The following is a 19,501-nucleotide window of genomic DNA, read 5'->3' as shown; positions in this document are numbered from 1 at the left end:
CGCAGACACGTGACATAAACTAACCAATGAAATTCAACTTATATGTTGATGGTTTGTCAGTATTACCAGTCAGTGGCCCCATAGTGGTGGACGATTCTTGTTGTTTAGTAAACATTAGAGCAGTAAAAAGTAAAGGAAAAGTTTTGAAAATGTCGTTCAACCCTGGTAAGATTTGTTTCTATAAATAAATAAATCATTATAGGTACTCTTTTTATACGATAGTTAATTCTGTTTTTATGAAAAAAACTGTCTATTTATTATTCAATGTTTATATTTGAAACGTAAGCCTTGGCTCAACTTGTGAATCTTTGTGTACTGTCTTTTCTCCCTGTCTTGAGAATGTTGATATGTTTTGTACTGTAAGCTTGTTATGACATGACCGTGATGAAAATCAAAAAACTTTAATTTCCGATATCAATTGTACATGCTATGTATTTATTTCAATATTAATACAGAGTATTAGCTTTAAAAATAACACTTATTCCAACCAGTTGTTTAGCAAGCATATACTATGATCCTAATAGAGTAGTTTGGGAATAAATCATTTCAATACTTGCACAAATTTAACAATAAATATACAGATTTATAAATAAATAAATAAATAAATATCAAATCCAAATCTACTCTGGTGGTACACGCGTCATGTAGGTAGGGGCTTCATTGGTAATTTGACTATGTTGTTCCATGGTTAGATTCCTCGTTTCTGGTTTATCAGCCCAATGAAGTATAATCTCTTGGTCACTGGGACAGCTTTTCATAAATGCTTTTGTATGATAAGCTTCGTTTAAATATCTCCATAACCCTTTAGACTCTTTACTAAATTCAAATTTCTTCAAATAATTGGCTGCTACCTTTACATGATGAAGTTTCGGAAGCAGTTCACAATCTATATGAGTTAAATGAGTAGTACACAAATAACGATGACCGGTTTTAGTTAAATACTCGTCAAGCTTAGCCAATTCAGCCGTTAAACCGCTTGAATCCTTTGAAACCTCCTTGATAAAAAAGCAAAACTTTTGAAACAAATCTTTCGTGACTTGAACGGCTTCCGCTTCTTCGTAAATCAAACTTGGGGTGGGGAAGGTTGCATCCAAGTATTCCACAATATCGTCAACATAATCTAATGAGTTATCATCGTGTAGAATGGCAGGAACGCGCCTTAGAGTTAGTTTTTTAAATTCTTCCGGAGGTTTAGCCAAATTGACAGTTGCTACTTTAAAAGCTAATTGATTCGCCTCGGCTTTAATTATGAGTATCATAAAAATACGTTGGCAAAAGGGACAGGCCCCGTATCTTTTACCATCCGCGCCTGCTTTTACAAATAATGTCACTTGAGGCAAACTCATTTTAGGAGATTTACAGTTACGTTTTTAAACCAAAGAGAATAAAAAGTAGAAAGCCCCGTAGATGGTTAAACCTATTATTCTATATAACAACTAACAGGAAACCCCAGATAATTTCTGCAGTATCACTTTAGGCAGGCTCCTAAAAGGCAGTTAATAACCCAGCTTTTAATTAAGGGATTAAAAAAGGGGTGTAAAAAATGATTAATATTGCATCCTTACTTTTAATTGGCTGGAAACTCTTCTATCTCTCTTTATTACTAGCTAGAAATAATTATAACTGAGCTATAACAGCTAGGCCAGCTTCTAAAATAACTTAAGTTTTCTAGTGGTTCTTTCTTTCTTTCTTTCCATTTTAGCAGATTCCTACTTTTACTTTAGGGATGAGGTGTTCTATTTTTAGACCTCCACTCCCTCTAGGCCTCTTATCTATGTCTACACCATACCCTATTCTAAAAATAATAATCTACATGTCTAAAAGTTCCCAAAAGTTCCCACCTCACCTCTTAATGAAATTTTAATATTTATTTTAGACCTATTTTTTTTTTTTTTAATTTTATTTTTTGGGGGGAAAATAGGTGCACCAATAACCCCTGCCAATTCCGCAATTGCCAGTTTGTTGGTTTCTGGCTCTAGTAACATAATTCAAACTCCGTCTCAAAATAATTTGGGAGCAACTGCCAATAATAATGTTCAAGAAAATAAAACCCTACCTTTAGCTGATATTCTGTTGCAATTGGAGGATTATACACCAACTGTAATATTTTTTTTTTTGGTTTTAATTAGAAGCCCATAAACTGAAGGTAAATTGTTAGTTTGTTTCTGTAGACCATTTTATTTAAAATTGCTCCAGCAATGATGTTGTAAAACAGGGTTCATAGTTACAAACATTAACATGGGAAATAGGACAAACTAAAAGAATTTATTTCTTTTGTTTTCAAAAAAAAAAAACTCAAGGAAATTTGGAAATTTAAGGAAATCAGGGAAATTTGTCAGGTTTGAAACAATGGGAAATATATATGGGAAAAAACCTGGGAAATATATGGGGGAAAAACCTGGAAAATATATAGGGGAAAAACCTGGGAAATATATGAGGGAAAAACCTGGAAAATATATAGGGGAAAAACCTGGGAAATATATGGGGGGAAAACCTGGAAAACTCAGGAAAATCCGTTTTACAAAAGTTGTATGAACCCTGAAATAAGTGAGACACTGCTAACATCAGTTTATGGGCTTTTAACACAAAACCTACAATCTTAAAGCTTATATTAATTTATTTTCCATTTTTTTTTTATAAGGTTCCTGATCCAGTTACTGCTTATTACTTAAATAGCGCTGGATTTGAAGCTTCAGACCCTAGAATGTTGGTTAACTTAAAATTATCCCTGAACATCTTTTAGAAAGAAAGAGTTATAATAACATTTCTTTAAACTTTCAGTGTTAGATTAATTTCTCTTGCAACTCAAAAATTCATTTCTGATATTGCTAATGACGCCTTGCAACATTGCAAAATGAGGGGAGCTGGTCAGAGCAAAAAAACTAGCAAGGTTAATTATTAAATAACCTAATTGTAATTATATAAAGTATTATTAATTTAAAACTAATAATAACTCGTTAATAGGATAAACGTTATACTTTGACGATGGAAGATTTAACTCCAGCTTTAACAGAATACGGGATTAATGTCAAAAAACCCCATTATTTTGTATAAAATTGACGTGAACTTGTGTATAACTCCTTGTATATAAATAAATTGAAAGGGTTAAAAATAAAATTAAAAGTGTGGCGTGTAATATTTTTTAATTAATTTATTTATTGCAATTAAATTTAATTTCTTAAATCTCTCTAAAGAAATTAAATTAATTAATTAACCAAATTACATCCTGATCCCGCCCATCTTTTATTAATTAATTATATTTGCTATAAATTAAATAAACTTTCCTTAAAATTATTTATTTCCAGTGATTTTTAATTTACAAGCCGAAACATTTTGTTTAATTTTTATAATTAAACAGAAAAGAGATTAGATTTTACTTTAAAAGAAGGAAATACTCGTGAGGTCTACAGATCTTGGGTGTGTTTTTTTATTTTTTTTTAGGCCTAATTTAGAGATTTGATGATATCTTAAGTTAAGTCTAATTTAGAGATTTAATAAAATCAAACCTCTAACTAAATTATCCCCAGTAATTGGGGTTTTTTTATTTTTTTTTTTTAACTAAGTTTACCGAGACTAAAAGTACCTTAAGCAGCACCAGATAACTGGGGTTTATCTTTTTTAGCGATTCCAGACATCAATTTCTTCAATTCTCCAATTGATTTTCCAGGATTGAGACCCTTATTATTAAAATAATTCGTAAAATACTGTAAGTTATACAAATTAGCCTTATTCGATCCTGATCAGCAAGCGCCACCTACCCATAGCGGCGACTTTGAGAACTACTGTAAGCGGCAAGCCAATCAGAATACCAGATGTCGCCAAAAATCTGGTGACGTCATTTTTTGTAAGACCCAGTCCCAGAGAGTGCCTGTGAGTGACATCACCAGATTTTAGCGACATCTGATTGGCTTGCCAATTACAGTAGTTCTCAAAGTCGCCGCTATGGGTAGTTGGCGCTGATCAGGGATAAGGCTAATTCATCCCAAGATGAAGGGATTGGTTTAGTTTGGTTTCTAAAGCATATAACTAACGCCATCTATGGGTCCTTTTTGTTTTTATCTTACCTTCGGGCAAGTTTTGGTGCAATTCATGATAGTATGGCACCGATAAACTGAAAAAGGGTCTTTCAACTTCTCTAAACGTTCCTCAGTTGCTTCATCGCGGGAATCAATCACCCAACGATAAGCTTGCATAAGAACAGCGGGTCCCAAATAACGATCACCATTCCACCAATAACTGGGGCAAGATGTCGAGCAACAAGCGCAAAGAATGCATTCGTAAAGACCATCTAATTTCTTCCTATCATCGATACTTTGCAAATGTTGCTTTTCCCCTAATTTGGTATCGGATTTGGTTTGCAACCAGGGTTGAATTGATTTGTATTGCTCGTAGAAGTTATTCATATCCTATTTTTTTTTTGCAAAAGTTGTCTTAATTAATTTTTGGGAACAATTTCCTGAATTTCTAAAGTGTTTAACTTACAGGAACGAGATCTTTGATCACGTACATATGAGGCAAAGGATATATTTTAGTCGGCTTAGTGAGGTTCTCATCAATCTTGCTAATTGTATAATATTTTTTAACGAGATTAGATAAGATTTTTAATTTAACGTTACCGGAAAAATTATTTTAAATTTCTAATACGCTACCAAATGCAAGCCAAGGTATTAACTCCGCCAATATTCATGGCGCAGGATCCGCAGATACCTATATTAATTAAATTAATTAACTAAGACTTCTTTTCACTGCATTAATTATAATAAATTGTATTTTAACTGACCTTCGCGACATGACCTTCTAAAGGTCAAAGTAGGATCAATTTCATTTTTAATCTTGATTAAGGCATCAAGTACCATAGGTCCACAACTAATATTGAATATTAATTTAATTAAGGTTTGTTTTAATTTAATTAATTAATTTAACTTAAAAATCTGACCTATTTAAGTCAACATCGTAAGTTTGCATTGTTGGCTTATCACCTGGCTTGTTTGGATCCTTTTAAGACCAGTTAATTATTATATTTAAACTGTGGTTTAATTTTAAGTGGTTTAACTATAAATACTCACCCATCGGTAAACGGAAAATGGCTTCTTCCTAGTTTGTGGCGCGGCTGCGGCAGCAGTTTGGGCTGTCCTTACCTGCAGCAAAAGTTTACTTATATATTTATATATAATGGTTTCAAAATTGATAAATAATTATTATTTTATCAATTTCCTACCGTTACTCCTTTGGTTAGAACATTAAAACCAACCAAAATAGCGGTTTTATTGGCCAACATATTGTAATTGCCCTAGAAAATATGAAGGTTGAAAGGCTATGAAGTATGGATGGTTCGACAGCTTTTTTGATTTTTAAGTAGTTCCTTCCGTCTAGTCTTCCGATTAATGAATATTAAATTTTCACGGTTATCTTACCTATTGATTAGATTTACAAGTTGTAACAATTACGGGCCGGATTTGTATTATCTTTTATTAGATAATAACCGTACGTTGAAAAGTAAGTGAAATCGAAGAAAAAATCTTCTGCTTACATAACCCGTCGTAGATTTCACCCCCCTTTTACCCCGCCCGTCAACAAAACAGCTCACTTGCTCACGCACTTCGACGTAAGCCGGCTGCATTCACAAAAGAGTTTGTATGTACTTCGCACTTTCCTAGATGATGCTTATAATTTTGTTGAAGTAAAATTATAGCCCCGTTTGTTATGAGAATTGAACGGCAGGTAGGGTATGCAAGGGGTGCGCATACTTCAACGTGAAAAAGTATAATTAACTTCTGATTACATAACCTGCTAATATAACCCTCCTCCCTTTACCCCGTCAGCCCAGCTGTCTCTTGAAGAGCAGCCAACTCGATCACGCGGCTTCGGCGAAGTTTGAATGTTGCGCGGGCTGATACTGCAGGGACTCGGGTTGGAAATAAGGTGGATTTTGGTAGTGGTCCTCGGGACCAGTGACCCCTCATGTTGGAATTATTAAACTGGTCCTTGGGACCAGTGACCCTTGCATTAATTATTTTTTTACTGGTCCCATTATAAAATTTCTAAATTGGTGAGAATAAGAAGCACGTAAAGACACAAAAAAAAGTAAAGAAGCTGAAAGTTCTAGGCCATTTTGAATTTTTCACTGTAGGAAAAAGAAGCGTATCAAAATCAAAAACAGTTAACTTTTATTTCTTATTACAATTTTGCGACTAGTTGCCACTAAATATCAATCAACATGTCTAATGATATTTGAAGTTCTTCATCCTTTTCTGAACTATCCTTATTGCGTTTTACATAATTTCGGTGGCTACATCAGTAAGCTAGAGTACGAGAGCTCCCTTAGGATCAAAATCCTGTAATGTGACTAGTACCATAAGCGGATAATTATCCGCTTATGCTAGTACCATACACTACTGCCTAATACGACTACTGAGAACTAGTACTGGCTATCGTCTAGAGCTCTAGGCTGTCGACTTCAAGAGACTCATTCTAGAGTATAGACGCTGAGTATAGACGCTAGTCAAGAACAATAGCCAATAGAGTGCTGTCAGAATTAGGCCAAAAACAAACTTTTAATTTCAGAACTTTTCTTTCATCTAGATCAACGTAAAACTGGGTCCCCTGTAAAATGATTTAACTTTCATAGGAATTAGTTTAATTATTATGATTTCAGGTTTCGACCTATAAGACAAAACACGTTTATAGGGTGGTTTTTCCAGATTTAGGAATCCATAAACTCCAGTAACACTTTTTAGAAGTGGAGAAAAGTGTTTTGGGCTGTTTAGAAGACATTAGTAAATTATAATTAACTAAATTATTAATTATATTAGAAAATAGAAACAATAAAATTGAAACGCACGCTCCCGCCATATTTTGAAGTCTGCCGCAGCCTAACTTCAGCAGCGCCATCTAGCGGTTCATGTTTGCAGCCAATAATTAATTCAAGGTCATTTTTGGGGTCGTTTTCCGTGAGAAGTAGCCGCTGCGATTTTCTGTCCGATCTTTGCTGGTAAATATTTTGATTTTATTTATATTTTAAGGGTTAATTTTGATTAAATAACAAAGTTTTATCGCAACCGATCGGAAATTAAGCGTTGGAAGTGGAAAATTTATGGTCAACCGTGCCAAAATACGTTTGTTAATTACGACCAAGGCTTACTGGGACCACGTTGGTTGGCACCACTGGCTGCAGTGGCTGGTGCTACTATTACCAAGGCTTACGGGACTACGTTAGCACCACGGTCCACGGATTCAAGGAAGCTGTTGAATCTTTCAGTAGTGGTATAAGAGATCTTTCCAGGTAAATATTTTATTTATATTTTAAGGGCTAATTTAGATTAAATATCAAAGTTTTATCGCAACCGAATGGAAATTAAGCTTTACAAATGGAAAATGTATCTTAACCATGCCAAATAGGTTTGTTAATTACGACCATTGTCTGTTTGAAGAAAACATAGCCTTAGTTGATTTTATATATAGAGTAATATCGGTAGAGAGGGGGAGTGAACTGTGTATCCCCTTCGTTGAAGGCAACTTTGTATTAGAGAATACTATTTGCCTTCGGAAGGGGGGATATCACTAAGGTAAGAGATCGAGGGTTATGACGTGTGAAAGATATTACTCTATTGGTTACCAAACATAATGGTAGTTATTTGGAACTCCATAGTTCTAAATAACTAATGCACTTTTGTTGCTTTGGTTATTGGCTGTATATTGCCCTTAACTGAAGCGAGTAGAAAACCTTTAACGGCAGATGTATTAACTGTAGTTCTCTAAAATGTTTTCAATTAACAAATCTATTGGTGTAAATATGGGTGTCTAGGGCCGGAAATAAGCACGGGACACATTGTCCAATAACATTTTAAAATGTCCCATACTATTTTTAAAAACTAAGGGGGTCACTGGCCAATTTGACCAATGAATTTTCCCAAAGTTTTGATAGCTTAACCATGAACATGCGATACTAATTTTGCACACTAGTGGACAATGTCCTATAAATTTTCTAGTCAAAGGAGTTAAGTAGTTTTTGTCCTTTGAGTACGTTATAGTCCTATTTGCCCCCCCCCAATCCCACCATTATTACACCCAACTTTGAAGGCTCATAACTCTGGTTCTACTAGAGATATGGGGTGTCCTTTGACTATGTTATAGTGCTATTTGCCCCCCGCCCCCCAATCCCACCATAATTACACCCAACTTTGAAGGCTCATAACTCTGGTTCTACTAGAGATATGGGGTGTCCTTTGACTATGTTATAGTGCTATTTGCCCCCCGCCCCCCAATCCCACCATAATAACACCCAACTTTGAAGGCTCATAACTCTGGTTCTACTAGAGATATGGGGTGTCCTTTGACTATGTTATAGTGCTATTTGCCCCCCCCCCAATCCCAACATAATTACACCCAACTTTGAAGGCTCGTAACTCTGGTTCTACTTGAGATATGGGGTGTCCTTTGACTATGTTATAGTGCTATTTGCCCCCCCCCAATCCCACCATAATTACACCCAACTTTGAAGGCTCATAACTGTATTTCTACTAGAGATATGGGGTGTCCTTTGACTATGTTATAGTGCTATTTGCCCCCCCCAATCCCAACATAATTACACCCAACTTTGAAGGCTCATAACTCTGGTTCTACCAGAGATATGGGGGTTGTCCTTTGACTATGTTATAGTCCTATTTGCCCCCCCCCATCCCACCATTATTACACCCAACTTTGAAGGCTCATAACTCTGGTTCTACTTGAGATATGGGGTGTCCTTTGACTATGTTATAGTACTATTTGCCCCCCCCCAATCCCACCATAATAACACCCAACTTTGAAGGCTCATAACTCTGGTTCTACTAGAGATATGGGGTGTCCTTTGACTATGTTATAGTCCTATTTGCCCCCCCCAATCCCACCATAATTACACCCAACTTTGAAGGCTCGTAACTCTGGTTCTACTTGAGATATGGGGTGTCCTTTGACTATGTTATAGTGCTATTTGCCCCCCCCAATCCCACCATAGTTACACCCAACTTTGAAGGCTCATAACTCTGGTTCTACTAGAGATATGGGGTGTCCTTTGACTATGTTATAGTCCTATTTGCCCCCCCCCAATCCCACCATAATTACACCCAACTTTGAAGGCTCATAACTCTGGTTCTACTAGAGATATGGGGTGTCCTTTGACTATGTTATAGTGCTATTTGCCCCCCCCCAATCCCACCATAATAACACCCAACTTTGAAGGCTCATAACTCTGGTTCTACTAGAGATATGGGGTGTCCTTTGACTATGTTATAGTCCTATTTGCCCCCCCCCCAATCCCACCATAATTACACCCAACTTTGAAGGCTCGTAACTCTGGTTCTACTTGAGATATGGGGTGTCCTTTGACTATGTTATAGTGCTATTTGCCCCCCCCCAATCCCACCATAATTACACCCAACTTTGAAGGCTCATAACTCTGGTTCTACTAGAGATATGGGGTGTCCTTTGACTATGTTATAGTCCTATTTGCCCCACCCCCAAATCCCACCATAATGACACCCAACTTTGAAGGCTCATAACTCTGGTTCTACTAGAGATATGGGGTGTCCTTTGACTATGTTATAGTGCTATTTGCCCCCCCCCCAATCCCACCATAATAACACCCAACTTTGAAGGCTCATAACTCTGGTTCTACTAGAGATATGGGGTGTCCTTTGACTATGTTATAGTGCTATTTGCCCCCCCCCCAATCCCACCATAATAACACCCAACTTTGAAGGCTCATAACTCTGGTTCTACTAGAGATATGGGGTGTCCTTGGACTATGTTATAGTCCTATTTGCCCCCCCCCCCCCAATCCCACCATAATTACACCCAACTTTGAAGGTTCGTAACTCTGGTTCTACTTGAGATATGGGGTGTCCTTTGACTATGTTATAGTGCTATTTCCCCCCCCCCAATCAAACCATAATTACACCCAACTTTGAAGGCTCATAACTCTGGTTCTACTTGAGATATGGGGTGTCCTTTGACTATGTTATAGTGCTATTTGCCCCCCCCCAATCCCACCATAATTACACCCAACTTTGAAGGCTCATAACTGGTTCTACTAGAGTTTTTGCACACACTAGTGGACAAGGTCCTATAAATTTTCTAGTAGGAGGGGACAGATGTTCTATATGAAAGTTTCCTCATTTCCGGCCCTGTGGGTGTCAAGCCCATTTGTTTTCACCGTATCATTTGTTACAAGTTAGCCGTATCCAAATGGCTTCTTGGAAAGAATTTAGAAGTTTATTTTGATAATAATTTTAATTTTGTATTAGATTGTTTAAATTGAACAAGTTTTATTTTTTTAGCTATCATCTGTTTCCAAAGAAAAAATTTATGTTGGATTCTAGAATGAATTATTATTATTTGACAAAATGCACCCTGTATTAATCAGGTCAATGAACCCATTACAATTCCTTTCTTAATTCAGGTCTACACGTAACTTTATCCGTTGAAACTTAATCTCACTAGGAAAACAATTTAGACATTTTAGGCTCTCAGTGAAGTAATTAAATCTTATTAATAGTAATTTTAGCGATATTAACGGGACAATTCCATTCTCAATTCAGGTCTACACTTTGATTTTATCCGTTTAAAGGGAATCTCATTAGCAAAAAGACTATTTCGACAGCCTGTCAAACATTGTAGGCAATTATTGGGGTATTTAGTTTATTATTTATTATTCTATTTATTCTTAGAAGGAAAGAGCTTGTGTCCTGTTCTTTTTAGGGATTTTTCTTTTCGCCAGGACATAAATAAAATGCTGAAATATGGAATAGGTGAGCACTGGTCCTAGCACTCTCTTTTAAGAATAATGAACGTAATCAGGATTTTAAGGGTGAGATTCCCTTTGCGGTATTAAGGCATCTAGTTTATGATCTTGATTATAAATATTTTTAGGGGAAAAGCGTTTGGCAACTCGTTGAGGGAGTTTTGTAGGATCTAAATAAATTTATGATTTATGTTTAAGGTAGAAGGTTGCTTATACGCTTTGTCCTTTAAAAGTAAACACGATTTTGAGCGGGTTTAAGGCGAGGCTTGGCTTTTTATGGTATTATTTTACTTCCCCATACTAAGGTATTTAGTTTAATGTTAGGAGTGTGCTATTTATGTCAAATAATAATAATTTGTCTTCTGCCCGAACATTTTACGTTACATCATGCAAGAATATTCAAGTGGATTTTCATATTAAGGTAATTTAATTTGAAGTTATGCATGTTCCATTTTCTCTAAATATTAATAAGAATTTCTCTTGCGCAGAAACATTCTCTCGAGTGGAGGAATTCAATCATCGAGTGGAGGAATTCAATTATCGAGTGGAGGAATTCAATTATCGAGTGGAGTAATTCAATCATCGAGTGGAGGAGTTCAATCATCGAGTGGAGGAGTTCAATCATCGAGTGGAGGAGTTCAATCATCGAGTGGAGGAGTTCAATCATCGAGTGGAGGAGTTCAATCATCGAGTGGAGGAGTTCAATCATCGAGTGGAGGACTTCAATCATCGAGTGGACTTTCATTGGAAATCCCATGCTAAGGACGAAGTTTCCTTGTTTTGGGGGCTCCACAGCGGGCTTTGGTTTAAATTTAATAATTCCCGAGTAAAACAGGGACTTGTTAAATTTAAATTAGGCTCGCAAGGCTTACTTTGGGGGTGGTAGCTTAAGTTTAAAATTTAAGTTTCGATATTGGGGAAGGAACAAAAATAGTCGAAAAACACTTAGGGTAGTTTTTTTGACCTTTTTTTGCTTATTTTATTGTTTTTTTAATAATTTTTTTGTTTTTTAATGTATTTTTTACTTGTTTTTAAGGAAAAAGCTTAAAAAAGGGGTCAAAAATATCCCCCAAAGTCCAGAGAAAAAAAAACTGAAACCAAGTCTAGTATGTAAAAAAATCAAGAAAAGAAAGAACGAGGTTTAAGGCAAAATTTATTCAATAAAAAACAAAAAAACCGAAGTGTTTACAAAATTTTCGAACAAAAAATGTTAAAGAGTTTTGTAAGTTAAAGTTTGAACGCAAAAAAAATAATAAGTAGTTACAAATAAAATTTGCAAGCAAAAACATTAAGTTAAGTGGTTACATGAGAATATTGCAAGTAAAAAAGATGTGTTTTGTGTCTTCTAGCTTCGATGATTTCCTCCGTATCTTTAAGTCAGCGCTAAGAGAAAGAGCAAGTCCAGAAGACATCATGTAACGTGAATCCAACGAAGCATGTCATCAGGAATGATAGATAGCGAGTCCAGAACAGCTTCGTCTTGCGTTAATCGGAACAAAGGATGTCATTTGGAAGGATAAGTCTCGGAATGACCAGCGACAGAAAAATCCAAGAAAGTCATCCACATCTATAAATTAAAACATATTAATAACACATTAAACTATTGCCTACTAACAAAGTAATCTCGTAGATTTAAATAATTTAAGAAAAGCGTGTCCTTAATTAAAAACTGGCTACCAAATTTATAAACCGAGACAACTACACCAACTAATTGCCACCCTAAATTAAAGAAAGTTGTCTACCGTGAATTCCACCCCGAATTAAATAAATACTCTCGCTAGCTAATTCCCAAAATTGTATAGAAAATAGCTTTAAGAAAAGCGGCCCTTTATTTAAAATTAAATTATGTAACTTAATGAAAATAATTTAAAACATCCCCTAAACTAATTTCGGAAAAACTTGCCATTCATTTATTTTAAATTACGCAGCTTAATAATGAAATTAATTTAAAATATCCCCTAAATTAATTTTAGGAAAACCTGAAATTTATTTAAACTAAATTGCTTGCCCCTTTTAATAGAATAATAATTTAAAATATTGCCTAAATTAATTTTAGGAAAACCTGAAATTTATTTAAACTAAATTGCTTGCCCCTTTTAATAGAATAATAATTTAAAATATCTTCTTCGCCAATTTTAGGAAAACCCCTATTTAAAACTATTCCCACAGATAGAACCCATAAACAAAATCTTGAGTTGAAATTGGACAAGGCTGAACTTAGGCTTAGGGCAAACGTCCACGTGTCTTAAAACTATCTCTGCGGGACTTGATTTTCGAAAATCTGTCGCTTTAGCTCTAAATTAATTAATAATAGCTCCTAAACTAATTTTAAGAAAACCTTCCATTTATTTTAAAACTATTCCCACAGACAGTATCCGTAAAATAACTGGAGTTTAATAATACACGGCTTAATTTAGGCTTGGGGTCCTCGTGTTTTAAAATTCTCTCGGCGGGACATGATTTCCGAAAATCCGTCGCGTTATCTCTAAATTAATTACGTACCCCGTTTAATAGTTTATAATAATAGCCCCTAAACTAATTATTAAGGAAGTCTCTCTTGTCCAAGATCTTGTTGTAAAATTTTATTTATGGTACTTGATTTTTAATAAATAAATAAAATTCACTAACATTTAACACAACCTAATTAATTTAAATACTTGAAATAAAATAAATAATTTAAGGGGAGCTAGATGAGTTTGGATTATTGTAAAAGTTTACGCTTACGGACTGTTAAAGCACCACGAGGCGAAGCAATGGCCGCCAAGGTAAGTTGAAGAGCGTCGAATTCAGCTTGCGTCCTCGGCAAAAACGATCATCGAAATGGCAGAGCTATCAAGAATCGACCTTAAAAGCCGGGATCACGATCAGCTGGGCTGCAAAGATTTTTCCAAGCGATCTCCACGACGGCTTCCAGGCAAAGAATGAGCCGTCTGACCTCGACGGCTTCCAGGCAAAGAATGAGCCGTCTGACCTCGACGGCTTCCAGGCAAAGAATGAGCCGTCTGACCTCGACGGCTTCCAGGCAACGAAATAGCCGTCTGACCTTTGCCTTCAACCAAATACATTTCCAACGTCGGGGGGCGCTAAAAGCTCCTATGCGCGGACTCGGGTGCGCCATACCCCGGGCACGAAATCCAAATAGCTGAACACTGCTAGGCCTATTTGAATGAACGTTAGGCGTAAATGAATGAACGCTAGGCCTAACTGAATGGACAATCATTACCTATTACCATTAACATCTGTCGTGACGTCACAAGTCAATTACCTCGTTGACGTCATAGCTGACGTCACCGGATATGACGTCATAGGTGACGTCACCGGATATGACGTCATAGGTGACGTCACCGGATATGACGTCATAGGTGACGTCATTGATCACGTCATCGGAGTTGACGTCATTGGTCACGTCACCGGATATTACGTCGTTGGCCACGTCACCGGATATGACGTCATAGCAAAAATTTACCATGCTTTAGATGTCAGTAAATACGTAACTACGTTCACAGCGCCCCTAGCGGCAATTTATGAACTATCTATTGCTTACACGAATGTCTATCAGAATTTTATCATGATTTAGATGTCAGTAAATACGTAACTACGTACACAGCGCCCCTAGCGGCAATTTATGAACTATCTATTGCTTACACGAATGTCTATCAGAATTTTATCATGTTTTAGATGTCAGTAAATACGTAACTACGTATGCAGCGCCCCTAGTGGCAAATGTGTTAATGCTTAATTATCCGTTAATATTAATAATAATAATAACCCATAGCCCCTAGGTAACCCCAAATCCCTATCCCGTTTAAAATCACTAACGAGTTTTTAGTGAGTAGCCCCTCGATAATTACTCGTAATCCAGACGCAACCTTTAATCCGTTCACTACCACACACATAAGCAAACACACAGTTATGTAACCAGCACTAGTTAAAGCATTAGTTTGTTTGTTTTACGTGGCTGCTACGACACGCTTCAGTGCAATGCTCTTCGAATAAAATCATTCATTATAACTTTGAAACTGTATTCAAAATATTCATACTCGACTGACGGCTCTACTATGTTGAGCAAGCACTTTAATCATACTCTAATTCAGAGGTATGAAGCGAGTTTCTATACCTTAGTCACTAAATATAATTAGTAAGCTTACAAGTAAAAATAAATTTATCAGGCAGACTTATAAATATTAATTCAATATTTTATTTCGAAATCTATTCCATTTGACACATTCGGATATAATAAAAATTTGTAATTAAAATACTTTTCAAAAATGTGGTAATCATTTTTATAACTTTGGTTAAAGTCTTTTATTCTTTTTATTATTTGACGCCATAACTATAATATAATTAATAAGCTTATAAATAGAAATAATTTTATCAAATAATATTTTATAAATATTAATGCGAGTTTTTATTTTGAAGCATATTTCTTTGATACATTAGATTTTATTAAAAAGATTAATAATGAAAATAATAAGAATATTTTTATAAACGCGTAACTTCCGAGTGTTGAGTCCAGGTACTGAAAATAATAAGAAAATTTCTATTATTAACAAATTTTAATCGGCTTAGAATTTCCACCGCTTTTCCACGCTAATATCATGGAAGAACTGGGCGCTTAGTTCTTCCATGCTAATATCCTACGGTGGAAAACGAGGTTGTTAGGATGGAAAACCAGGATATTTGGTGGCAAAACGTAGCATTATGCTTTTGCGTCCAGATAGGAAGTGCGTAAAGTCACTGAGTGTTGAAAAATTGCAAATATATTATTAACCATGAATAGATTAAGCGTATAAAAGAAATATATATATAAGTGCAAGTGAACAATAGTAAAAAACCCCACCCAACCTTGAATACAAAAATAACGGAAGTAAAAACCTTGAGCTTTCAATTTCTAAAGCGACCAACCCTTAAAAGTAACCAAAAACACCTTCGTATTTGTAAAACAAGCTTTGTTAAACTGTAATCCTGGAGAGCTTCTCTATCGAGCTAGCGAAAGGGGAACGTTCCCAAAACACGTCTACTTCTCCACAAATCGAGAAGAGTTTTAAAAGAAAGTACTAGCTTGTGGCCCCGGATATTCACTTATAACGTAAGTAAATTTATTGAAATAAGGATTAAGGGTTCTAATTTTTTGTTAGAGTATCGATGGGCTATTCACTCTGATTTTCTTTACGGGTACCATGTTTTACCACTGTTAAAAGATGCGCATCGAAGTACGGTACGATGTGGCTACCCTTACGAGCCCAGCCCTTGGGTCGTCTTGTTATAACTTCGTATTAAATTATTTGTTTAGATAACCCAGAGTTGCTAAATAATTACCTCGGAACTAAGACCAATTAATAAACAAAAATAACTACCCAACCATTGTTTCAGTCCGGTGGATGGAGATAAAAATATTACCTCTCCCAAGTAGCGCTTTTCTACACTGAGGCCAGAATGCGCGAGTGTTTAGCCCCTCGGTGACACTATAAACTACTTCAATCTCACTATCGAGGGGTCCGACATTTACACGAAATTCAGTACGCTTCTCGCGAAAACTTTGAAGAAATCAATAAATTACAAAATCAAGAAGAAATTCCGTACGCTTTTTTTGGGTATAGTCGGACCCCTCGTATATTGCACTTGATATGCCTTAAAACATAAACATTTATAGCTTAAAACGAAATACCAATATGGCGACAAGGAATGAAGTAACGCCAGAATTGCCAGGAACGTTTGAATCAATACCGAACATCTGAAATTATAATAAAAATAATAAGAAATGTAATAAGAACTTCCATCAAAATGATATAAAGAATGGGTAGATTTTACTGATGACTAATATTTTTGTAGCACCCTAGGAGCGAAGGCACTCTGCGTTGCCTGTCAGCCCGTCGGGACATTTTTTATTACTTTTCACGCGGGCATTATTCCATAAAGATGGGTTTTTAAATTTGTGGCCACAAATCGAACCCGAAAGACCATTCAGCCCGTCTATAGGTTAAAGGAAGCCAGTGTACTAAATATTTGCGAAATCGGTTGAAACGCGCGGACTTTGTTGCATAGAGAAGATTTTTTACATTACGGGGCGCCATTTATTAAGATGGGGGCGGATTGGAAAAATCTTTCTTAGTACGCGCCTACTACTTACGAGTAACGTTCCTACAAATTTTCAGCCTTCTAGGGCAAGCAGTTTGGACTGGGCGTTGATTATCAGTCAGTTTTTCAGTCAAAACTTTGATTTTTATATATATATAGATAAATAAATTAGTTCGTCCATGATAGAACTAAACTGAAATATTCATTAATTTGCTTGAACCGGCAAATAATAATGCTTGAACACGAAAGATTTGATTAAACAAAATTTCTAATAAATAAAAGTTAAACAAGATGGGCCAAGGGCTGGGCTCATAATAGTAGCCACATCGTACCGTACTTAACAGGCGTACATAAAATTTACGTGAATAGCCCCTCGATGCGTTACTTTTAACTGTGCTAAAATGATTACCCTTAAGGCCATTATAAAAACGAGGTTTTAGCTTTAACAATGCTAAACTGATTACACACAAGTAACCCTTAATAGAATAACAGAAAGTTTTAGTGATTATCCCCTCGATGATCGAGTTACCTTTAACAGTGCTAAAATGATTACGTACTTAACGTTCAATTAATACACGTACAGAAACTTTTAATTTACAACTTATGCCTACGCATACTTATCGCATCTTAAAAATTTCTAACATGAACTTATGGCCAGAAGCGTTTGAAAGAGAAAGAATTCGGTAAAACACTCAATATTTGTAATATCCCGGTGCCTTAAGACCATTCCAAAAATAACATCAGTATATATTTTCTTTGCCTAGATTATAAATTCCCCTCGATTTCTTTCAATGTTGAAATAGGGGAGCGGTATTGAAAGCGTGAAATCGTATTGTGGACGGCGACGACGGGTGAGACGAATTTTAAAGGGAGAGTATATATAGCTTAACCTTACTATCACAATTCCCTTCATAAGTAGACGAACGAAAAATATCACCTCACCACAATTCTCTCCCTTTCACTTTCCCTTCAACGACTAACGAAAACTTTTATACAGCTAAAGGTGGGTATACTGGCACGACGGGGACAACAACAACAGGGCAGGTCAAACTAAGAGCCTCACCGTAGATGTACGTCATACGATGTGGCTAAAAATACTTTAACGTACTTTTTAGCCATATCGTAGTATACGATAGGCTCTTAGTATACGATAGGCTCTTAGTTTGACCCGAGCCGTAGTAGTAGTAGTGGCCGGGGTTGTCGCTTCGTTATCGTCAGATTTTAGCTTAAAAGGAACTTTATATTACCACAACCCACCCATAGGGGTTACTGGGCTCGGTTAGAGATTTAATTATAATTAAAATTTTTTCAGGTCAGACCCGGGAATTGAACCCGGGTCTCTGGCGTAGAAGACAAACGTTCTAACCACTAAACCATAGAGACTTGATAGAAACTCAGAGTTTTTTATTATTTATTTTTATCTCTAAAATGTCGGGGTGATATGGGGTGGGGTACCTCTTAATCTGTGGGGTCGGAAACTTTTGAATTTTTATCTGTGGGGTCGGATACTTATGAATTTGTATGTTTGGGGTTTTTATATTTATTTTCTTTTTATGTATGTGCTAATTAAATAGATAACGATTTTCTACCGCGCTCCTCATGTGTTTCGTTCTCGTTCGGTAGCTATCGTCATCTATGTTATATTTGACTGGAACGTTTTGGCGGTTAATTCAAATGTGGGTTTAGATAGAGCTAACATAGTGTTAAATGAGCGTTATGCGTTTGATCATTTTAGCATTGCTAAAGGTAATTCGAGGGGATAATCACTAAAATGCGTAATCACTATAACTAAACTTTCTCTTTCAAAAGTTTCTGGGCATAAGTCCTTGTTAGAAATTTATAAGATGCGATAAGTGTGCATCGGCATAAGTCTATGTTGTAAACTCATCGAGGGGATTATCACTAAAAACTATCTGTTCTTCGATTCGCCGGAATATTAGAATTACAGCATAAGTAAATTTATACGGTTATAATTTAATTACTGTTTAGAGTGGGGAATCGAGGGGCTATTCACTCTGATTTTATGCACGGTAAATCATTTAAGCATTGTAAAAGATAGCGCTATTCACTCATTAGGGTAAGGTATAGAGGGGTTATCCACTCATTAGGGTAGGGTATAGAGGGGCTATTCACTCGTACGATATGGCTACTATTACGAGCCCTTGGGCCGTCTTGTTCTTACTTGAGAAGTATTACTACTGAAAGCTTATGCAGAGTAGAGAATATGTAAATCGAGTCCATGGTCTTACCTTTTATGATGGCGGCAGGAGGATGGGGGGGGGATGAAGAGAAACGTCCAAACCGCGGTCCCCATCTCTTTAGATGGTTATACTGAAGGAACATGTAAAGGATCAAAATTAAACACTTACGCCCGTCTTTTCACAAACTAAATAAAGAATACATTTTTTAAATTAATTTTTGGGACCCTTTTACGAACTGAAAGAGCTTACCTTCCTCAATACACATATATTAATAATCTACACCTAGATTAGGCGGGAATACAACTTTCAAATCTAGTAATTCTCTATTGTGAATGTAATATTTTCCTTTGTGTTTAGCATATTTTTCAAGTTACTAATTTAGTTACTATACCAGGGATAGATTTAATTTTAGAAGCAGGAATGGAGAACGGTTAGTATTTAC

The 19,501-nt window shown here is 36.0% G+C and overlaps 3 protein-coding genes and 1 long non-coding RNA gene across 6 annotated transcripts; 2 read left to right on the top strand and 2 right to left on the bottom strand.

Annotated features, from left to right (window-relative positions):
* The first annotated feature begins 41 nt into the window (after positions 1-41).
* Positions 42-3,123, top strand: LOC149702751 (transcription initiation factor TFIID subunit 10-like). Its single transcript, XM_089866664.1, has 5 exons — positions 42-165; positions 1,922-2,100; positions 2,642-2,706; positions 2,782-2,890; positions 2,965-3,123. The coding sequence occupies exons 1-5, from the start codon at positions 150-152 to the stop codon at positions 3,052-3,054; spliced, it is 459 nt and encodes a 152-aa protein (XP_089722790.1). The 5' UTR covers positions 42-149; the 3' UTR covers positions 3,055-3,123.
* Positions 3,124-3,280: 157 nt separating this feature from the next.
* Positions 3,281-5,574, bottom strand: SdhB (Succinate dehydrogenase, subunit B (iron-sulfur)). The gene is made up of 9 exons (XM_089866663.1): positions 5,415-5,574; positions 5,219-5,290; positions 5,067-5,138; positions 4,937-4,995; positions 4,781-4,866; positions 4,650-4,707; positions 4,483-4,561; positions 4,065-4,406; positions 3,281-3,677 (listed from the first exon to the last, which is right to left on the bottom strand). The coding sequence occupies exons 2-9, from the start codon at positions 5,276-5,278 to the stop codon at positions 3,585-3,587; spliced, it is 849 nt and encodes a 282-aa protein (XP_089722789.1). The 5' UTR covers positions 5,279-5,290; positions 5,415-5,574; the 3' UTR covers positions 3,281-3,584.
* Positions 5,575-6,107: 533 nt separating this feature from the next.
* Positions 6,108-12,678, top strand: LOC149702749 (uncharacterized). Of its 2 annotated transcripts, none has more exons than XM_089866665.1 (4): positions 6,108-6,991; positions 7,048-7,282; positions 10,317-11,201; positions 11,269-12,678. In XM_089866665.1, exons 3-4 carry the CDS (start codon positions 11,118-11,120, stop codon positions 11,608-11,610), a joined length of 426 nt encoding a protein of 141 aa, XP_089722791.1. In that variant the 5' UTR covers positions 6,108-6,991; positions 7,048-7,282; positions 10,317-11,117; the 3' UTR covers positions 11,611-12,678. The 2 variants fall into 2 exon arrangements, with proteins under 2 accessions (XP_089722791.1, XP_089722792.1); XM_089866666.1 differs by having other exon boundaries at positions 6,109-6,991; positions 7,075-7,282.
* Positions 12,679-15,012: 2,334 nt separating this feature from the next.
* On the bottom strand, positions 15,013-19,499 carry LOC149702748 (uncharacterized). 2 transcript variants are annotated; one of them, XR_016381850.1, is made up of 3 exons: positions 19,108-19,499; positions 16,449-16,514; positions 15,013-15,299 (listed from the first exon to the last, which is right to left on the bottom strand). It is a non-coding gene; the product is annotated as an uncharacterized LOC149702748 (long non-coding RNA). The 2 variants fall into 2 exon arrangements; XR_016381851.1 differs by lacking the exon at positions 16,449-16,514.
* Between the last annotated feature and the right edge of the window lie 2 nt (positions 19,500-19,501).

Source organism: Phalangium opilio, unplaced genomic scaffold, assembly GCF_054372755.1.
Source record: "Phalangium opilio isolate 3A_F unplaced genomic scaffold, DU_Popi_V2 ptg000017l_1, whole genome shotgun sequence".
NCBI classification, from domain to species: domain Eukaryota; kingdom Metazoa; phylum Arthropoda; class Arachnida; order Opiliones; family Phalangiidae; genus Phalangium; species Phalangium opilio.
This window is presented reverse-complemented; position numbering and strand designations above follow the sequence as displayed.